Below are 21,549 nucleotides of genomic sequence, written 5' to 3' on the forward strand. Positions count from 1 at the left end.
CACAGCAGGGCCAGGAACGCAAAGCATGGCAGAATACAATGAGCGATGGAGCTGCCGCTCGATTTAATAAACTCAACACAGTTTACATCAAGTGAGGATCCGCTCACTCCCACTGCATTTGTTAGAAAACTTTCCATAATACCTGTGGGCCAGTAAGAACAGTAAGCACCCAGCACCTTGCAAATTAAGCTCTACAATTTCAACTTCATTTATACATACACTCGCTCGCACCTCCACCCACGCGCTTTCTTTTGCTCAAAACGTTTTCCTCCCTGGGGGATTACATGAACACAAACATTTTACTTTCTGAGACAATAAATTAGTTTTAAATAATTTATCAAAATAGCTTAGCGTTCCAGTAATCAAGAATTGTATCATTTCTATCGTTGGAGGTTTTTAATATTCTTAACTCAAAATACAAAACAATGATTCACAGTATCAGGATGCACTGGAAGAAAACTCAAATACATTCATGATCATGCCTTGTATTTAGCAGCTTTTTAGAGCACTCAATTAAGCTGTAGTGGTGCCTAAAGTTGAAATGTCAAAAAACCAGTGCTGCCGGAAACCTAACATTAATATGTGAACTATTTTCACACTGACATTTAAAATGCCGAGTGGCTTATTACTTCTTAGTGGTTGTGGCACCCACGATCAACATAGTTTCTTTTAATTCAAAAGTGCAGGGACATTTTACACATTTAAAAGCAAAACAGTATTTTTCAGTGATTAGCACATGGTTATCTCAATGCAATAACCATATTTTCCTTGCCTTTCTCAATCTTCACTGCAGTCAGTATGCAGATATACTTTTCTCTCTTGCTCTATCTTTTCTTTCTTTTTTTTTTTATTCTATTGGAACAAGGATCAATGTGAAGTAACCCCCAAAGTGTTCTGCATTAACACACTATCCGAACTGGGTGTTTCATCATTATGTGGATGCAAAAAATGGCCAAGTTCTATTACACTGAATATGCTGATATAACAAACATTTGTCCAACTCCAGCTGCGGATTTGTGATAGCTTAAATTTGGTTGAATCTGACAGATTCAAAACAGCCACAAGGAAAATAAAATTGTTTATGAATACAGTAACCCACAAAGCGCATTCAAGAAGTTACTTTGGATGTTTCATCCAAATCCCAAGGAATGTATTCTGCTACTGCCAAACCTATAATATTTGCTGCCACTTCATATTGGTTTATTGTGACTGCCAGCTGGAGGATCACATTTAGAAAATGCAAGAAGCAGAATATCTCTTCTAGCCACTGCCCACAAATAATACAAATTTCCAGCTTCTCATGGTTATATAATCTAACAATTCAAATAAAAACCCTGGAACATTGCTCTCCTAATGTCATTTTCCCCACAAGCATTTATCGAAAAGGCTTCATAACAGTATTTAACATGGAACACTTTCTCTTAAAGCAGTAACTGCCTCACGTCAGTCTCAACAGCTAGCATTCTTCTATACTGCTAATGAACAGATTTATCAATCACTATTATATTATTTCCTGAGTCTCTAGTTCAGACTGCATGGATGGACTGTGTAGCCCAAACGGATTCTGAAGGGAATTATCAGGACTTTGCTTGGAACAAAGAGCTCAGCTACACAATTTACACTGCTATGGCTCTAGAGCCTTTTCTGTTGAAGTCTTCTGAATGGCTAACTTCCTAACATAAAGGTGTAACATCACAGAAATAAATACACGGAAATGCTGAGAAGAACCACATATTTGATTAATATCATATGATGAATCAGGAAATTCTGATTTAGAGTTATATATCCTGTTTCACTTTTCATGTACCTTTATTTCACAGAACTGCTGGCTTTAACACTAGCTTGTAATTAAAAATTTACTTTCCTACATAAACCTCGACACAATTTGCCATATTATTACTAAAACTTTTCTTGTTATGGATTTGATGCCCTCTCCATGGCCTAGACTGGCTAGCAGAAAGATAACATAAAATGCAGGTGCATGCTCATGAATGAACCTAGGGATAAATAATCTTAGTTCTACAAGCCTGTAACTGTATTTGCAAACTGGTCTTCTGCATTGCAGTTACTTTTGTTAGATTTGCGATAAGTCTCAACATTTCCAACAAAAAGCCCTTATTTTCAACATTCTTGAAACCCTTGAAAAATTTATGTTCAAAGATATTGCTAATTTTTGGAAATCCTGCCAGTAGCACCTTCCAGCTGGATGCTCCCAGGCCCGTTGGAGGTCTGGGAGGTATATGCCTCCCTGAAGCATGATGCTTTCTATGAACCCCATGAAACACACCATATATTGTCCCTCCTTTAAGGGCCTAATTCACCAGCACATCTAGGGCTAAACTTAAAACTCAACCATACCTCTCTCACATGAGTGCAGATCTTACTGTGTCTATCAAAAATGATTAGTGCGGGTGATTCAAACGGCCAGCATGGTTACTCCATTTGTCATCCATCCCTCTTGCAAAAGTTACTGACCTCATTGCTGGATCAGTGGCTGTGATGGCTCCTAAGCCATCACAGTTAACAGATTGTCAAGTTAAAGAAACAGATTTAGGTCGTTATGTTAGACTAAGTGGTGGTTCAGGAAAAGCTTTATAAGTTGTTCAGACGTCCCTACATCAGTGGAAAAAAAGGTGAAGAAAAAAAGAGAGGAAGACAGGTGAGGAATAAAAGAAGAAATATCTGGTAGGGAGGCACATAGTGCAGGTAGTTATAGCAGCTTCTTGATTTGAGTAGTAATGTGGGCAAAAAAAGTTTCAGATTCAAACACATCTGACAAACTTAAGTTCTGTTTATGCCAGTCCAAGGATTCACTCACACGGCAACAGCAACAAGAACACTTCTTCCTCACAGATTCCCCCCCCCACCCCCTGCCATTTCACATATTTCTGCTTAGCAGTAATATCTAAATTAAGTACTTGTGTGAGCAAGTACTCACTTAAAAGGAGTGCTTAAAAAGGATCTAGTACCTGAGAAAACATAATCAAATTAAAGTAAGGTGAAAGGAATCAACAGAAAATGATTTCCTGGAGTTGAGTCAAATTTTCTCTCATCAGCATTCAGCACCAGTGCCATAGCAAGCAGAAGAAAAAAAGAAAGCAAGCACAAAACCAAAGAAGTAGAAAGCAGTGAGGAGGAAACATGTTATTTCTTAATTTAGAAGACAAAGTCAGGGATTGAAACTTTGTTTATGAAAGCCTCTTTGCAGTGGCCTGTATTTGCACTGGACAGATCAAAAGAGATTTTAACTCATTTTGCATTATTCTATACCTATGCAGGAAGCTGATGGACACGTTTCCATAAAGAATGGAGCCAAACATGCATACAAATATCATAGTCTTTAACAGGTAGAGGTTTTTTCCCTTTATCTTGCAATGTACAAAAGCAAAAAAGCCAGTGAGAATCAAGCATGCAGCTGCCATCAATAAATTATTCTGCAAAATCTGTACTTTACAAAAGCTTTCACTTGTTCATTTAAGCGCATTTATTGGTAATAGGAGGACAGGGAGAGGAAGAGAAACAAAGGCTTTACAGGACAATCACAGATAATGTTTGATAGTTAGATCAATTATTCTTTGTTAGTCAGCATAAACACTATCTCCATCAGTGTCATTATTTTAGATTACGACTTTAAATTTATGTTTCTGTGTCCCTCCTCTTTCTTTCCATTGCTCCAGCTAGGCAGGAAGAAGTAAAAACATTTAAAAATATTTCACTTTTATTTCTAGCAGGTACCTCTACTGCTGTCACCTGGTTGGTACAAAAAATTAATCTGGGCCATTACTGCAGCTCCTTGTCTGTCTAATATGGGAGTTCTTTCAGTAACAATATCACATTTTTCCACTGTAAGAGGCTTATGATGAGGGCAATTTCAAGAGTGTCTAAGTCCAATTCAGTGTTAGTAGGATTTAATCTTCTGAAGTCTTCTAGACCCTATAAACATTTTCCCAAAATGATTTTGCATCAGATAAAAACAAAGGCAGCTACTCAGATTTTTAAAATCTGTTAATAGTCCTACAAAGTAAGTTTTAGAGGATGCCCGTTCCTTGAGATTTAGAAGGCAAGACAAGAAATGAGCATTTATCACGAAATTACTTTTAAGTTTCTGAATCAGTTTCATAGGTTTGGGGGGGGGGTTGTTTGTTTGTTTGTTTGAGTGAAATACTTTGCCAGTCATGTAGCTGACCCTCAAATCAACTTAACAATCAAATATTATTTTACAAAAATGTAGTTTAAAATGTTTTAAAGTATTTGCAACTGTTAAAATTAGGGATATATTCTGTGCTCTCAGTTACACACAAGAGCTTCCTAAAAACAAACAGAACAAGAAATTGCATATATGCAAATAAAGGCAAAATTTGGCTCCTGGGATCTATCTGTACTACAGTGTTATTCAGGAGTTCATTTATCTTTCCGAGTACTTCTATGGAAGGTGCAATAAATGAACTATATAAAGATTCATACCAAGATATTCAACACCAAGTCTTCTACAGGACTCCAAGCAGGCTTTTTTGGTGTTTTCATAGCCATAATCACTATGCCACAGTTTGGTAGTTATCCAGAGGTCCTCCCGCTTCACACCACTGTCTTTGATGGCTTTTTGGAGAAGAGATTCACAGCCATATCTTTTTGCTGTGTCAATATGATGAATGCCACATTTTTGTAATGCATAGACCACAGCATCATGGGAATAGCCACCTTGATGGGAAGTACCTAAAGAAAAGAAATTAGAAGTCAAATATCAACAGTAAATTATGAATGACATATTTCAGATTTTTTCTTATTTTTGTTTTTCTCTTTTTGTAAATTGTCACAGAACCTTCTTACTGAATCTTCATTTCAAAATAATAAAGAAATGAGAATTGACAGATAGTGTGTGCTTACAGATCTCCAGGCTGGGGAAACACATAAGGTGTTTGTATATTGATGCCAGTCAGAAATAACTCTTTTGAAAACAAATATAAATAGTATTAAACAGTAAGAAGTGAGATCAGAAGTCAGGCTGAAGACTACCAAAGAGAAAATACATAGTTTTTGCAATATTAATATGTGACATTTAATTTTCATATAGAAATACAATATTTACAGATGAAAATATTAACAAGAAGAAACAAATATATAAAAAGTAGTTTGCTTTGTAGGAGACATATCCTGAAATCTTTATTCTGTTGAACTCCTGGTAGCTTCAAGTTATTATTGCACTGTATAACCCCACACTGGGCCATATTGCAGGTGCAACTCGCATATGAGTGAAGCTCAGCAGTACCTGGAAGAATGGAACCTTGCACAGGAGTTGGAGAATAGGTATACAGGGAGTTTCAGTAACAAAGTATTGCAACTCTCATTGTGTAGGTATTCACTGGATGTACAAAATAGTGCATTTTGCATGTCAAGGGGACGGAAGGAGGAGGAGAGTTAGCAGGAAAGCAACCAGCAGGAGGACTGTCAGATAAAGAACTGGCTGAGTGCAAGAAGGATGATGTTTCTACTTACCCTTTCCTGTTAGTTGTTTTTCCTGCCATAAGCCCCTCACCCACTCACCCCCACTCACACACTTCCCACAAACAGTACTTTCTACAGTTTGTCTGAGGAAATGCTCAGTCAGTTCCAGTCAGCTAGAATAGCCAGTTGCTAGGATGACGCTACTACTTAAAGACCCTACTTCTATAAACAATAGCAAGCAAGCAAATGGCTGCGTCACTAACTTTAGAATGGCCGCGGGCAGTCAGGACAGCCAGCTTTGTCAACTGCAGGATCAGGGTCCTCAGCCTCTGCTGAATCTAATAAATAAAGACTTCAGGTCAAAGAGTAATACACACTTGAAATTTGTATGCCCTGTTAACTATTTCCCTTCAAACAATATTTAAACACAGCTATCTGCACATTATGAAGTTAAACTGTTATATGCCCACTGAGTTTGCCAGAAAAAGGAAACAAATGAAAATAAACACAGTTATTTTATGCTCATCCTTAGACTTGCCCATAGCTGAACCAGAGAGAGAATGCCCACGGTGGTCTGCTCCACTTGCTCGTGCAACACTAGCAACAAATACAGCAATAAGGAGAACTTACCAAAGCCTTATCTGCATGCCTGATAAGCCAGGTGTTCCTAAGGGCTTATAAGTTTTGTCCATTCCCAGTCTTGGAAGGAAAGCCAATGGTATCTGTGTAATATTGCTCAGCACTTCCAAGCCATTTAAAATAAGATACATTGTCTGGTATCACATGCATACATATTTACCTGAGGATCATGAAATTCTGCTGACCACAAAGGGGCAATCCTCAATTTATTTTTTTGTATGACATACAGAATTTGGAATAGTGAATTCTTGGTTTTCCTTCAAGGATTTTAGAGTGATGAAATCATAACACTATATTCCTGCAGTTTTGACATGCATATCTCAAATATTTTGTCTTTCAAATATAAACCAAATTCTTAATGTTTTTAAAAAGAGAAATCTTTAAAACTTTTTTTCTCCACAGCCACTAATTATCGCTAATATTATAAATGGTTTTATTCATGAATTATCTAGAAATGAGGTCCCTGTATCTTGTTTCACACTGAAATAAGCAAAGCTAGATCAAACTACATTTCCAAACTAGATATTACAAAATCTTCATAACATTGCTTAATAATTTTAAATTACTTATTACTGACTACATTGCAACTGTTTACAGAAGACATGTAATTATTACATCATACAGATACTAAAGAAACTTTAATAAAGAATTATATAACTAGCATAGAGAAATTACCATACTTCCTAACAATTTCTTCATTTTTAATAAGCTGGTATTGGTGCCAAAGAAATTAGGTTATAACTATTGTGACTGTGGTTGAATGGACATTTCCAAGCACAGAATGAATGGAGTTCATTTAGAAGTCTTGCAAATGGCCTCAGACCCTTTTCATGCATAATGGATTCCAGAAAGAATATTTAGGACACACAATTTTTTAACCCTTTTAAGTTAAAGGGAGGGAGTGGGGAAGAAGGAAAATTCAGAATATTTTTGTTATTGCTCCCCATTCAGTGATGACATGTATAATTGTTCCAGAGGAAATAAAGAGACAAAGATCATTCCAGAGGGAATTATCTCCATTTCTACGTCTTAAAATGAACTACAACAGTCCTTATGCACTAAATTAAAAAAAAGAAAAAAGCAAGCTTAACAATTATGTAATATTACCACTTTGCAAACCAACTTAATAATGAAAACCAGGAATCTAAAAGTTAATAATGCAACTAACATTACAGCTTCTAGATTCTAGAAATTGCAGTTTTCTTGCATTTACTCATGTGACTAAACATTTTGCAATTCATAGATTTAGAAGGGTGACAAAAGAAGGTGAAATAACTTAAATGCTGAACTTTTTTGCTCATTGTTTCTATTTGTTTTACATCTTTAAGCCAGACTTAACATTATTTGAATACAAAAACTTTAACATTCTTACGTTTGGATTATCTTTTTTTTTCCTCAGAGATGTATTTCACACTGTATGTAATACATACATATTTAAAGACAAAATTTGGACTTGCATTTAAAACTAATATGAACTAGCACTCATTCCATCCTCCTCCTGTTTCTAAAACACTGCATTAACATATTTTTATTCTGGAGTTCTGTGATGAAAAAATTAGAAATTCCTTTTATTAAATGAAGTCAAATATGAGCAAGTCTGGAAAAACTATTTTTAAAAATTAGTATTTTAACTTGCTTTCCTGGGGAAATAAGGCTGTTGTCTTCAGCTCTCTCAAATTTGGGTTAAGTTCACTTAAATGAGACATCTAAGATAATTATATTCCTGCAGATTTTGTGAAAATTAATAGTTGGGAGGAATGAGGATACTGCAGTGGAAATATGGAGAGGTCAAAGGACAAATCTGTACAGAATTAGGCTTTATTGGTTCTGCTGTTCACAGAATAGCTTGTTCTTTTTGTCACAGCTACTCATCACTTTTTTGATATCCTGCAGAACACTGCTAACAAAATTGGGACGAGAAACCTGCGCTCCAGCAAACCATAGCAGGTACCAAAGATTAGGAGTAGAGGGATCTTGTTCATAAGGCAGTGGCTAAAGGCAAGCCCCTTCCCCAACTTTTGGGAAAGGATTACAAACCAAAATGCTAGCTCCTCTCCTCCAGAGCTTTAGGCACCATCTCAGCTGGGTCTTAGCCTCACTAAACCTTCTGTCCTCCTTCACAGAACACTGTAGAACTATGCAAAGACTCAAAACACTAATACTACTGAAAAAGAGAATCAGGACCTATCCCACTTCCTCTCTTCCTTTGTGGAGGAGTGTGTCCTCATGTCCTGTGTGAAATGTGAAAATATTATTTAATTATCTGAACTCATAAAAATGTTCTGTGATGTGAATAACTATGGCTACTTGAAATCAGTGGGTTCGCATACGTTAGAAAAGTCTGTGTTAGTGAATCTACAGCCAAGATATTTAGTGATCATACATAGGTTGATTCTCTTCCGACATCAGTACCCAGTATTAAATTGAAACATCGTTGATTTAAACAAAAAAACAGAAAAATGTCTATTCCTTTGCTAACTTTCTCTCAGTAGTCACATGAGAAAGCTCTCAAAAGCAATGTTTCAAACATGGCTTTTTATCCATGTTTACATACTTATTGCATGTACATGGTATTGTATACCATAAGCTTGAAGTAGCTTTTTCTATTGGTTTTATTTCTATTATTTCACTTTATCAGTTTGACCTAATAAACATCTGTCAATACAGCTTGATTTCACTAATACTTTATAACCACATTTGATGATAAAACATAAAACTTTGTCTACACGCACAGCAAACAGACATGTTACACATTTCAAGGTTTATTACTAATCCATTCACAGAATCGCATGCCTCTTCTATAGGATGGCTCAAGGATAGGTGATCTACTGTTTGCTATCATTGAAAGGGGCAGCCACAGTCTCATCTACTCTTGTATTCATCTGATCTCCTGACAAGCTGATTCAGATTTTTAAATCGGGGGGGGGGGGGGGGGAGAAGTGTCAAGTTTTCTAATTATTCAGCAAGCTGAATAAGCCCCAAGAGGGGAGAAACACCAAGACAAGGAAGAAAAACAGGGCAAGAAACATTCCCTGTTTGGTGGCAGCAGCAGTTAGATCAGTCAATATGTTCAGTGTTTTTAATAATAAAATAAAAAGTTGTGTTCAAGCCAATTGTCAAATCATCAGAAAGTGCTTCTCCAAGAACCTGTTTCCTGAAGCCTTTGTTCCTCTTGTACAGAGGTTATGTGCCCCAGCACCATCACTAGAGCTGCTCTCAGAGAACCAGATAATGTCACGTTAACCTCCTATAATAACAGCACTAGAACCCAAGTGTTCTTGCTCCTATATTCTGGCTTACTTTTTTCTTAACGGGGTCAATTACTCTGAAAATCACATTTAGCATCAAATCATAAAGAATATATTGCATCCCATCTTCTTTGGAAGAGCGCAGGGGTTTCTTTTGCAGCAGGTGAAATCAAAGTCAAGCTTGTTATGAAGCTATCATTCTATATAATTTTCATAAAGCAATTACAGAGTATTTCTAGTTATGGGATGCAGTTACATTCTAAATGCAATCACAACCATTTTAATGATACAACTCAGGCATTTTACTCAGTCTGCAAGAGTGGCATCTAATGTACATATAATAGAGCAGCTGCCCTTGAACTTGATGCAGGAATGCAATCTAGAGAGATGACAGGCATCTAGAAGACCTGTTAGGACAACATCAATGATAATGGAAAGGCGCTAAGGAGACTTGTATTATATAACCAATGCTTTGGTCAGGACTAGAGCAGCAGACCAGTTATCTAAAACTCACCCATTTAAAAACTAGGTCAAAGCTGCAGAGAAGTTGCAGGAATTAGTCTACAGTGTTCCTGAAACTGTTATCCCTTTTTGACACTGCAATATCAAAGTATCAATGCAGTGCTGTAACTGCAATAAACAGATGCCGATAAAGGTGGTTTTGTAGAAATATGATGCAATGTGAGCTACAGCAGTTGCAGTGTGGATATGAGCTTGTTTCTGCAAATCTCATGGCATGGTGAGGAGGACTCTGCCAGCACAGCAGTGAGGCAGGTGCTTCAATACAGTAACAACACACTGGTACAAAAAGATTCACCAGAGAACTCCTATCAGAGGTCTTAGTTACGTTTACATGCACTTTTATGACATCACAGCTATACAGTATGCACGTGATATTTTCATGTTCGTAACTAATATTGCTATGCTAATAAAACATTGTTAACAGACCTGACCTATGTAAAAATCTAGAGATTCCACCCTGAAGTTTTTCTTGCCTTTGTACAGCTGTCTGAATTTTACTCTTTTTTTTATTTAATAATAGAAGCTTTACTTATGTATTGTTTCAGATCTTCCTGCTAAATGTAATCCACCATTTAGTGCAAAGGGGTCACTCTGGGACTGCTTTTCTCCTTTGTGTTTCAGTTAAAACAAGTTCATAGACTTCAATATCACAAGGAAGAAAAGCATGCAAGTGCGATCTTGAACTCTGCAATTCTGTTCAGGCACCAAAGAGAAGAACACAGGAACAGAGTCTAGCTGCAGTGGAAAAGTAGGAGGGAGCCATTACATGTTTATCATGTTTCCAGGGAAAGGGAAGCCAGAATTGCTAGCTTTTGCTCTTCCTGAGAGGAAGGAAGAAATGGCAATGAGCCATTGCTGACAGAAGCTCCATCCCCCCACCTCACAGAGGGGGCCCGACTGTAAAGGATATTCAGATCTGCTGTAAAATTAAGGTACATCTCTGATCACTGAGCTAAAGTTACCTAGTCAAAACTTCAGAAAAGGAGATTATAAAAGTCATTGCTTGGAACGCCTCCCACAACAAGCACAGGAACTCTGCAAGCAGCATCTATTGTCACTGGGATGCTATGACTCCAATTCATTACTGTATTTCTGGCAGTTAGAAATACAGTATGATCCCCAAAATGCAAATATTTGTGCTGTAGGAGTAAAGATCTTTCCATCAGGCAATGCCAACTATTTAAATTATTCAGTTTTCATGTACAAATGCTTGTTTTTATTGCTCAGAACTTCCCAGTTAAACTTACAGGGAAGGACAGCTCTGAAAACTGACCTATACATCTGAAAGACAGACTACGTACGCGTAATCCATGTAGAAATTTCATAAGCAGAGTTGCAGCACACATTTACTTAAATGCCTTACAGACAGACTGCCAAATCTTGAAGCCTTTTCTTTCACTCAACACTTTCCCACCGCTGAGAACTATTTCTCATTAACAACCAAATTGTTTTCAGATGCTCTGCTATAAGATGTTACCTTAGAAACCATTTGGTAAAAGACTGTGGCTTTCTTCCATAGAAATCTCAAGCAGTGAAAAGGCAGATTTTCTGGCATAAATCAAATCCAATTTCTAGGGTTCACTAAACCTTTTCTCCTCAGAATAATGTTTTGTGACTAGATCTTAGCAGTTAATAGTGCACAAAGAATTGCTGGTGTGAACCAGTTTTAAATGATTTTCATTCTGTTCCCTTTGTTAACTCAATCGCAAATACTTCTAGCACTTATCATACCTTGATAGAACTTCTGACTTCATAACAGGTAAGCATGATATGTGCAATGTACAGCAAACTTAGACTGAATAAAGACTGAATAGACTGAATAAAAATATTTTATTTTTCTCCCCTTTAATTAATGCATCATCCTACACTACTCTGATAAAGATTACACTAATTGATTAATGATGTTAGACATTTGGAAATAATTCACAATACAGGAGACCTGTGACATTTTTCTCCTCTAAACAACTTCCAAAAAAGGAATGATCAAAACTTATTTTTAAGTCAAAATTTCACAACAGTAAGAACTAGGACAATACCCTACTTAAGTACAGAGTAAGGGCTTAATATTTGCATATATGTTATATCATTTATGATTAAGCATATAGTAGAGGGATAGTAATGTTAAAAATTTTAGTATACCATGAGATCACTAATTAAAAAAAAAACACTTAAAATATTGTAAAGAGAATATTATAGAAAAAAGTATAAAGAGAACTGAAATTTATAATGATTTGTAGCTTACATCAGGAAAACATATGTACAATAACTCATTTTAAGATCCTCATTCAACATGGCATTCAAGATGATGGCTAATTTTAAACATCATAACAGTACCCTGCAAACACACAGGACTACTTACAGAATAAATGCAACTGTGAAGCATGACCTAAGGCCCCACTCCTGCAAAATCATGCAGCAGTGCAAGGTCTGAGACCTGCAGAGTCCCACTGATATCTAATTGCATTCATGAGTTCAAAGAACAGCAGCAACGCAGCTATCAGTAGTGCAAATTAAAACTAAACAATAAAGAATGCTTCTGATAAAATGCTCTACATTTTCGTATCATTTAAGAATTTAAAATATATTTTCCTCAAGGTTTCCAAGACAACAACATCTGTTGCAGCCTTGCCTCTCACATTACACATGCAACCTTAGAATAGCGTGCATTAGAATGCAAAGTACTTCCATTCAGGCAGTAAGCCCAGGGAACAGAGCTTACAGTTATGAAACTTATATAAAGCCACAAAGATGGCTTTCCCCTTTCTCATTTTGTTTTATTTTTTGTTCATAACAAGGATCTTGTATCACTGTCTGTATTGGAGGTACTTGGCATAAACATTAGAACTGAAGAAAGTTTAGGATTCAGTACCCCCTTCCTCCCTCGTTGCAGGCATGAGGAACTACTGCAATTTAGGTTACAACACCATGTGACATCACCATTCAACGCTGCCAGAAACTATGCCAAGGAGCTCTGGCAAAGGAAAAAAAGTATGATGATTGAAATCTGCTATATGTAGGCTGAAAGATAAAAGTCAGGCAATGTTTTTTAAATAACATTTTATACCATTTCTCTATATTATAGAAACATGGTGAAAGACAACAGTTAAATACACTGGAGCTTGCTTCCTTGTTCATTTCAAATGGGTTACAATTCATTCATTCATCTAGTGGGCATTTAAAGTCATAATGTTTAAAAGTAATGCTGGCAACAGAAAATTTTAAAGCATACACAGAAAATGTCTCTGCTTAAACTGACAAAAGCTTTAATTATTAAACAGCCATTAAAGCCTAATTTTGTTTTTATTACTTATATTTATTGAGGGACCTTTAAAATTCATCCATATCACATCAGCAACAGTGTGAATGCCAAAAAGAATCCAGCATGAAAGAAAGCAAGCTATCTTTCTGCTGTTAAGTCACAGTTAATAGGTCAAATATAAATCAGTGCAAGTGGACATTATTCTTGCAGGTGCACATGGGTTCTAGCTTTGGAACATAAACAATGAAATGAGGAAATAATTCACCGGGAGCACATTTTGAAAGGACATGTCCTTTTCATATCGTTTTGCTCTCTAAAAATGCTATTAAAATATTGGTATACTTCCCATTAGATGGCAGCACTCATACCACAGCTTAAATTCAAGTGGAAACACAATTTAGGCAAATTTTGGTAGACTACACCAATTAGGTCTCCTACATTTTCTTCATGACATCTTTCCTCAGAAACTGAGCTTCGGGATTATGGCTAAAATTACTCCAGAGAATCTATGAAGTTCACTTGAATGGTCTGCCTTTATTACATGACTTATTGACACTACAATGCACTTAAAATTAATATTTAGGCCATCCATTTCTTCTATGCTGCATGGGTACCTGTAAGATCCAGATGTTTGTCACAAATCTCCACAAAATAATCAGTGTATGTCAAAGTTACTAATGCTCTCATCCACTTCAGTCCCTCCAGCAAAAAAGATACGCCTGGGCAGAGCAAACAGTTATTTAACACAAAGTGATCATCGCATTTCTATTACAACCTTTTATTTCCTTCAGTTCTATTTTATGTAAATGTTTTAACAGTACAGTCCCAAAACTTTAATTGTTCTTCTCTAGATTGAGTTTATTTAGAAATAAAACCTTGCAAACAAAACCTCTTTTCTAGATGAAACAGATGTTAAAAAATAATCTTTTGTAGGATGTAGTAGACATTTCTCTTTTATAAGCAGTAAACACCAGTTGATTTTCTTTAAACATCTGGTACAAAATAACCAGTTAAGGGCTGGTTCTAGTTTGAATACCAGAAGGTTAAATACAACCTTCTATGAATGGAAAATGGTGTTTGACCCTTTTTTGTGATTTATAAAGATGACTTCATTGAACCTTTCCATTTTCCTATTTAACTCACATACTTAGGTAACTCAAATACTAAACAGGTTTGAGGTTTTTTTCTGGAAGATGGATCACATGAAGGAATGCTAAACTGAAGATTAAGAAAACGGTCCCTTTTTCCTTCGGACTTCTAGAGAAACCCTCCAGTAAAAATATAAAAGGCCTGCTTTGTTACTATATAGATTTCTACAGGTATGACAAAAGCAGAGAAAAGGAAGCAATTTCCTCCAGCAAAAAGCTATTTCTGTATTATGTACCTTCTGATAAAAGCAAAAACTTCCCCACTGTTTTCCCCCAGATGCAAAAGAAAACAAAACAAAACACACATTTGTATAGCATTCTGTGTTTTTTAAAGAATAAAATATCAAGCTGCAACCAGGTGAAGTTAGAAGAAAGCAAGGAAGGTAAGAGGTCAGCAAGTTTAGTCAGGTCAGGAGAGGATACTCATTTTGTTCCACACTCTACCAATATAATACAGCTGCCTGGAATAAGTCTCGTTTTGTACAGATGACAGAAGTTAAATATCTGGAGGCCCTCAAAGCTCAAGTACAACTTCTCAAGGTCAGAGCTACTGAAATAGTGGATGAATGAGACAAAGATTTATAGTTGTGGCATTTTGTTCATCACAAGAGGCTATTGCAGAAACTTGGTAACCATGGGTGAGAAGTAAAGTCCTGACAGAATAAAAAAACTGGCTGAGACATAAAGCAAAAGGGAGAAATAAACAGTCAATTCTTATTACAGGATAAGATTAATAGGGGGGAGTGCCACAGGGCTTGGTACTAGGAACACTGGTCCATAAATTTCCTTAAGAACTGAAAGAGTGATGGAAAAAAGGCACTAAAAGTGGTGAATGACAAAAAGTGAAGGCTTGATTCTGCTGCCATTGAGTTGAAAAGCAAAACCTCAATTGATTCGAATCCCAACAGGACAGGCTTTTTTCCGACCACAGTTAAGTTTAAGAATGACCATGAGCAACCCTAGAATTAATCATTAAAAAAGCAGATACCTTTTCCATATCCTTACTAATCCAGTTAATACGTATTGGAAGAAAACGTTAAAGCATTTGCACTAAGCATTAGGTTCCAAATTATGTGTAGCTTTTTATGGGGAAGAAAAACCCAAAACACGACATAATGAAAATGCAGCAATCCAACTTTATGTTTTCTATCAGAAAAATCTCACTTGTGGAGAACTGGGAATAATACAAGAAGTCTTGGGTGGCTGTGATGCAAAAGATGTTATGTCTTAAACGTTGTAATTGGCAAAGTCAGTAAAAATTTATTTTTATGATTTATTTAGGTAGGTAAAGCTACAGGTGAATTGCAGGAAGCAGTTCTAAGGAACACCCTGAAACGAGGGCAAGAGAGATTTTAATGGTTACAGTATAGAGGAATTGTATGTGTGTGCCTGTATGTATTATTTTACCATGTTAGTGTAACATACTGACATATGCAGTAAAAATGAAACATAAGCAAATTATTATTGCCAGAAGTTAACTGATATCATATTACTTACTGAGATTTTTTTTATTCCTCTTTCTCAGGCTTTGGCTATTTGACTGTAATTTGTTCAAGCCAGTACCTGTCTGCTCTCCTATTGCAATGTCTATCATAGTGGCACCATACTTCAATGATCTTCAGGCACTTCTGTGATGAGCATCATTATTATTAATAAAATATTTGCTTTGAAATTTTTCTGTCCTGAACCCCCTTCCAAAATAAGCATGTGATTAATTTTATACTTTTATAGAAGGAGATCATTAGAGAACTTTTTATTTCATCAAGCTGTTATTAATTGTAGCTACACCAAGGATTACATAGCAAACAACTTTACTAGAAAACATTCTATGTATTTTTTGTATCAACTACGTGACTTGTCAGGAAATCACAGGCTATATGACCAAACACCCTGAATTTCATGATTACTGTGCCTAGAAAAAACAAAGTCTTTTTCAGTGGAACTATAACCATCATATCAAAGGGTTAAACATAGTTTCACTATAGAGAGCCAGAACAAGCCTTAAGAGAGAACTTTCACTGGGACTTTAGGGCCCTTTTATAATAAAGGGAGGTAAAATTTTATTTATTTATAACCATGTATGCAGCTTCCACAACTTCAAAATTTTAAAATGCATAGGAGTGTTTACTCCTAGCTTGAAAATAAAGTGTTCAGAGAAGCATATTGGTAAGGTTCATGAACTAATCAAATCTTTTTACCACTAGGAGACTTTATCAAGCCTCCCTCACACAACAAAGCCTTCCAATGAAGGGTAATGCCATACTGAACTCAACTATGCAGCACATGACCTTGAAAAAGTTCCCTGATATTTTAGTTATAGGAAGAAAACTTCTCTTGCTACCGAATTATATCCAAATGCTTTAGATGGCAGCAGCTTTATCCCACAGACTTGATAAAAAAAAAAAAATCTTAATGAAATGAAAACTTTTGTGAGGGCTCCCTACTTAACTAGAAGTGAGCATGAAGAGTACAAAGTATATGCATTATTTTTTCAAAACCAGAGGAGAACAAAATTTTGTGTACTACTTTGAAAAATGATCCATTTTTAATGATGTTGCTTTAGATAAGGACCAAGTATCCTGTAGTTAAATTAAGACAACGAAAATACAGGGAATTCCCTACTACACTACAAAGGCTCACAGCAAAATATACAGTAATTGGAAACACATAGCTCCTACAAAGAAGTGTAACTTCAAAACTGCCATTGTATACCAACCATTTATCTGCCCCGTATTTTTAAAATGCTAATAAAGTAAATCTTGCAAATATGGAAAGAAGTTACAGCTATCTTATTAGCAACATATTCAGTGGAGCCATTTTCTAAAGCAATCTAAAGCCATTATGAGGTAACGTACTCCTCTGGGGCATATCTTTGCACTTGCATCTAGTATGAGGGCCAAAACACTCATTCATTTTAGACTTACAAGAAAAACAGGTAGGTTATTTTTCCTTTGTTGATTAAAGCTTCAGCTATACAACTATTTCTAACACAAAGGTGGGCTGCCTTGCAATAATCAGTAGGTGTCTCAAGAACGACAGCTTGCTTTATCATTGCTGGTAGATTTGTCTTGCTAGTGGACACAATGCAAACACAATATAATATGAATATGCATAGGTAAATATAGAATTTTGGATGTTCAGATTTTGGTATATTGTTTCAAGTAACCCTTCAGACTGAGCATAAACTGTTTCACATACTATGTAATCTTCTGTGGTGTACAAATCCATCTTTCTCACTAGACATTTTTAATAGAAATGGGTCCTCCTCACCAAGAATAGCTTGGGTAAATGAGCGCAAAGCATCAGAAAGAGAATGGCAAGCTAATGAACGACTACTTTATCTCCTTCTTGTCCTGTTTCCCCTTTTGCATCAAACCTTGACCAATTTATCACACTTCTATACAAATGTGAAAGCCAAAGCAGCCCTGACATGGAAACAAGCTCCTGAGAGCTTTCAAAAACAAACAAACCCACACACCAAAGCCCTGGTTAAAAAAAGAACCACCACCACCTTTTGCCATCTGAAGCTTTTTTTTTTTCTCCTCCCTTCTCAGAATGCTATCCTAGACTCTGCTGTTGGACTCTATCTTAGTAACATGGTTTAGCTGAGAGCCATGTTAACATGTCTCCTATTCAATCTCTCAGCTGCTACAAGAGTTTTCATCGCTTGGAAATAACTTGCATGTCTGTCTGCTCTGCCTCCTAGTTGACATGACTGGGTAGTTGCAACTACTTCAACATAGCATATTTATCTGTCTCTGAAGCTTAAGAAAGCTTGTCCAGCAACAGAGACAACATAGATGTCTGTCCTCTCAAAGATCATTTTTCACAGATAACAATTAGGTCTGCATGTTTAGAGGGATAAGAAATGGCAAAGAAACAACCAAGCCTCAGATCCTGCAGAAATGGTTTTGCACTACCTCACAGAGAAGTTCTACTCTCCTCTACTTTACTGCCAAGTAAATTTTTTGAACTGCAAACATTAGTGCAGTAAGGTTGTAGCAAAAATAAATCATTATTTGTAAAACAGTAGCAAGTAGGAACACCTACCATGGATCAAGATCCCATGGTGTTAGGTGGTGTTTCTTGGTATTTATTGCTTGACCACAAATACAGGTGTTTAGTCTTGAGCTTTTCTTATCTGCAACGTTTTGCAGCATACAACAAGGACTTCTTAAATTTACCTGACTTTTCCTGTATATTACAAGATCTTCAAAAAGCTGCAGAATGTATAAGCAACATGTCAATTGTTACTCTGTCAAGAGAAGAACAGAAGAGTGGTCAAAGAACCAAATTCTGCTCTTTGTGACACTACTGCCATTCAAGAGAATTTCCTTGAAAGCCATACCTGACAAAAGTTACTGGCCCAGAATATTTCAAACTTAATTTTCTTGTTCTTCTATGTTGTTAGTTCTTCACTGTGGTTGAGTTCAGGCTTAATAAACAACTACTGAGTACTTACTGATATAACTAAAGGACAGCAGGCAGCATTCTATTTGGTAGAGAACAAAAAAGAAGTTTTTCCGCCCGATTACTTTCTAGTGTACTACTTCTTCCAATCATTTAAGTAATGTATTACTTAATACAATCTCCAATAGAAAAATGATGACTCTGGAGACAGTCTGGAATACAGTTCAGCATATACTGGAACAATGGACAGATGCAAGGGACAGCTGTAGCAAGGTCTTATTAAGGTTAATAGATAATAAAACAACAAATACCTACATTCAGCATATACATACTAAATGTTTATGAATGTGTGTATGCGCAAAAATATATGGAAAAAACAGTTACCAACATTTTATAGACTTTTAAGTCCTTTTGTTGATGATACTGAGTTACTATGACTTTCTAAGTCTGCTCAAAACAATTTTGGGTACCATGAGACAAGCATTACAAGCTCTATCTATTCACCTAGTTGAAACACTGGCCCTACTAAAATCAAAGACCAACTCTTATTGACTTTAGTGGCTTAATACACTGTTTCTAAAATCCTCATCTCCAAATTTACCCTCCTTTGTACTATGGAAAACCCTACATAACTGCTCTGAAGTCAGTACCTACAGGATGTAAGGAGCATGAGGGTCATTTTATTTTACAGCTTAGCCTGATATTTGTGTCACTGATTGACTCCAGCATCACAGACAAAGCATGTAAGTGCCTTTGATTTGTATGTTTGTCTAAAATCATGGAAAACCTGGGATATTGAACTGACCTAAAATAAAACTGCATCATAAAGGATTGACTGGGAAGGGTACCCATGTTTTAGAATATGCAGTCAATGAAAGACTTCTAGAAAGATTGTAAGGAGACAGAAAAAAATCTCCAGATGGTGTATAAAAGAATCTGAGACTTTAATCAAGAGGTAAATTAACTCCTTACAAGAAATAAAAACTAATCAATGCAATATATATACAAAAGATAACTATTCAAGGGAAAAAGAAAAATCCAGTCTAAGATTTCTACCTGCATTCTAGCTGGAAGAGGGAGAACTCTTTCTACTGCAAAAAGAGCCATTAAAGAGTACCTACAAGAACCTCAAGTATATAACAGTCACTGGTACATGCTTGCCTCTGTGATGCACCTTCCAGGCAGCCTTTGCTACATCTCCCACACTGGGAGAGTTAATGCTTTTTCATGTTCTGAAGATTGAAACGCTCTCTTTATCTACTATGCGCACAGCATAGACCATAACAATGTAGAATTCCTGATACTTACCCTCCCTGCTCACATGTTCCTATGCTGGCTTGCAAGAGCCACCTTTAAGGATAGGTAATTCAGGCCCTGTAGTCATGTAAGATTTTGCCTCTTTTGAGGCATCAGCAAATCCCCCAGTTAAGAACAGGGATAGTATAAATCTGATGTTCCTTCATACAGCTAAAAGGGGTATACTACTGCAAGATAATCTTGGGCTTTTTCATCTGCAGTTCAATAAACACAAAAATCCTTTTCCCCTATTCTCAAACAGCTGACAGTGGGGAAATACTTTGTTTGCCTCCCTGGAGCAGGGAGGAGGAAGGGAGAAAAAAGTAAAAATCCTTCTTTCAAATTTCATGGCCACTTTCATGTCTGAATACTCACAGCAAGATATATTCAGGTTAGTCTGCAGTTTCGCTTTGTTACAACTGAATACAGTAGTTTTCCTGAAGAATCACTAGCATTGATGCAGGCAACTAATATGATCTCAAAAGGATTTCTAATTTTGCATGTTCACACTTTAGGGAAAAAAAAAATCTTTAAGAGCCTTACTGATTCTAATGCAGGACTCTTCACCACACAACTGATAACAGAATTAAATGTGGCCAGATGCAAATTATCAACAGAAAATTAATTTCCCTTTCATTATCATATTTCAAGCAGAAAAGTGGCTCCTTCTTTTCCTAAAGACACAATTGTTATTAAAAGTGTAATAAAGACTTATATAACCAACAGCCTCTAAAGCCCTGCAAGAGTTTAGCAGGTAACAGCATTTGAATTCTTTCAAAATCCACAAAGGCGACCTTGTCCTGCAACCCTGAGACAGAAGGTTACACCAGCCGTCTGATTTTAAATAAAAGCTGAGATTCCCCAGCAGGCATTTGATTACAACATCTGTAGCTAAAGAAAAAACAGAACAAAACTGATATTGCAAAGCTTCCAATAAGAAGCTCTGCTTTAAACAAATCACCCGAACATCATAAAAATTACCGAATAACACTTAGGGGGGTGTGGAAGGAGTCATTTGCACTCCCAAGCCGAAAAGCACCTGTCTTTCAGCTTGCCTGGCCGTAGGGCAGCAGAAGGGGCCTCCTAAGGTCCAAGTTTCATTGAAGGTGGCCGTGAAAAGCCACCCGCCCGCTAGCAGCTGCGCTTCTGGGGGAGCGCAGGAACCGCCTGGCTCTGGCGCGGGCGACCCGAGGCGAGGCGCGGCAGGGGGCTGCACCCGCGTCTCCACGGGGGGAAACGCCGCCCGCTGCGCCCCGCGGCGGGCCCGACCCGCCTCCTCGCGGCCCGCGCAGCGAGCCGGGCGCCCCCAGGGCCCGCCCGCGAGCTCCCCGCCGCGCTGCAGCGTCTCTCAGCGGGGCAGCACAGGCAGGGCTTCGCCGGTGCGGGTTGCACCCAGGCCCGCTCCTTTGAGGAGCGCAGCCCGGGCCAGGGGCGGCCCAGGCCGGGGACGAGTGACACACGGCACTTACCGAGCCCCAACACCGGGATGCTCCGGCCGTTGGCGAGCGGCAGCGCAGGGCACCCGTGCGCCCCGCCCCCCTGCCGCGCGGCCATGCTTAATGGCTGCAGCCCGCGAGCGCTCGTC

General features: G+C 37.3%; 1 protein-coding gene across 9 annotated transcripts in view; it reads right to left on the bottom strand.

Annotated features, from left to right (window-relative positions):
* Positions 1–21,533, bottom strand: part of LOC106499745 (uncharacterized oxidoreductase ZK1290.5-like) — a 57,937-nt gene extending 36,404 nt beyond the window's left edge. For all 9 annotated transcript variants that reach the window (XR_010884857.1, XR_010884858.1, XR_010884856.1 and 6 more), the window contains exons 1-2: positions 21,434–21,533; positions 4,465–4,713 (exon numbers count right to left, since the gene is read on the bottom strand). Coding sequence is in view for 6 of the 9 variants with exons in the window: in XM_067300841.1 (XP_067156942.1) it covers positions 4,465–4,713; positions 21,434–21,518 (334 nt within the window). In the remaining 3 variants the exon portion in view is untranslated. The remainder of the gene's footprint in view (positions 1–4,464; positions 4,714–21,433) is intronic.
* Positions 21,534–21,549: the final 16 nt, after the last annotated feature.

This window comes from Apteryx mantelli, chromosome 8, assembly GCF_036417845.1.
Source record: "Apteryx mantelli isolate bAptMan1 chromosome 8, bAptMan1.hap1, whole genome shotgun sequence".
Classification (NCBI taxonomy): domain Eukaryota; kingdom Metazoa; phylum Chordata; class Aves; order Apterygiformes; family Apterygidae; genus Apteryx; species Apteryx mantelli.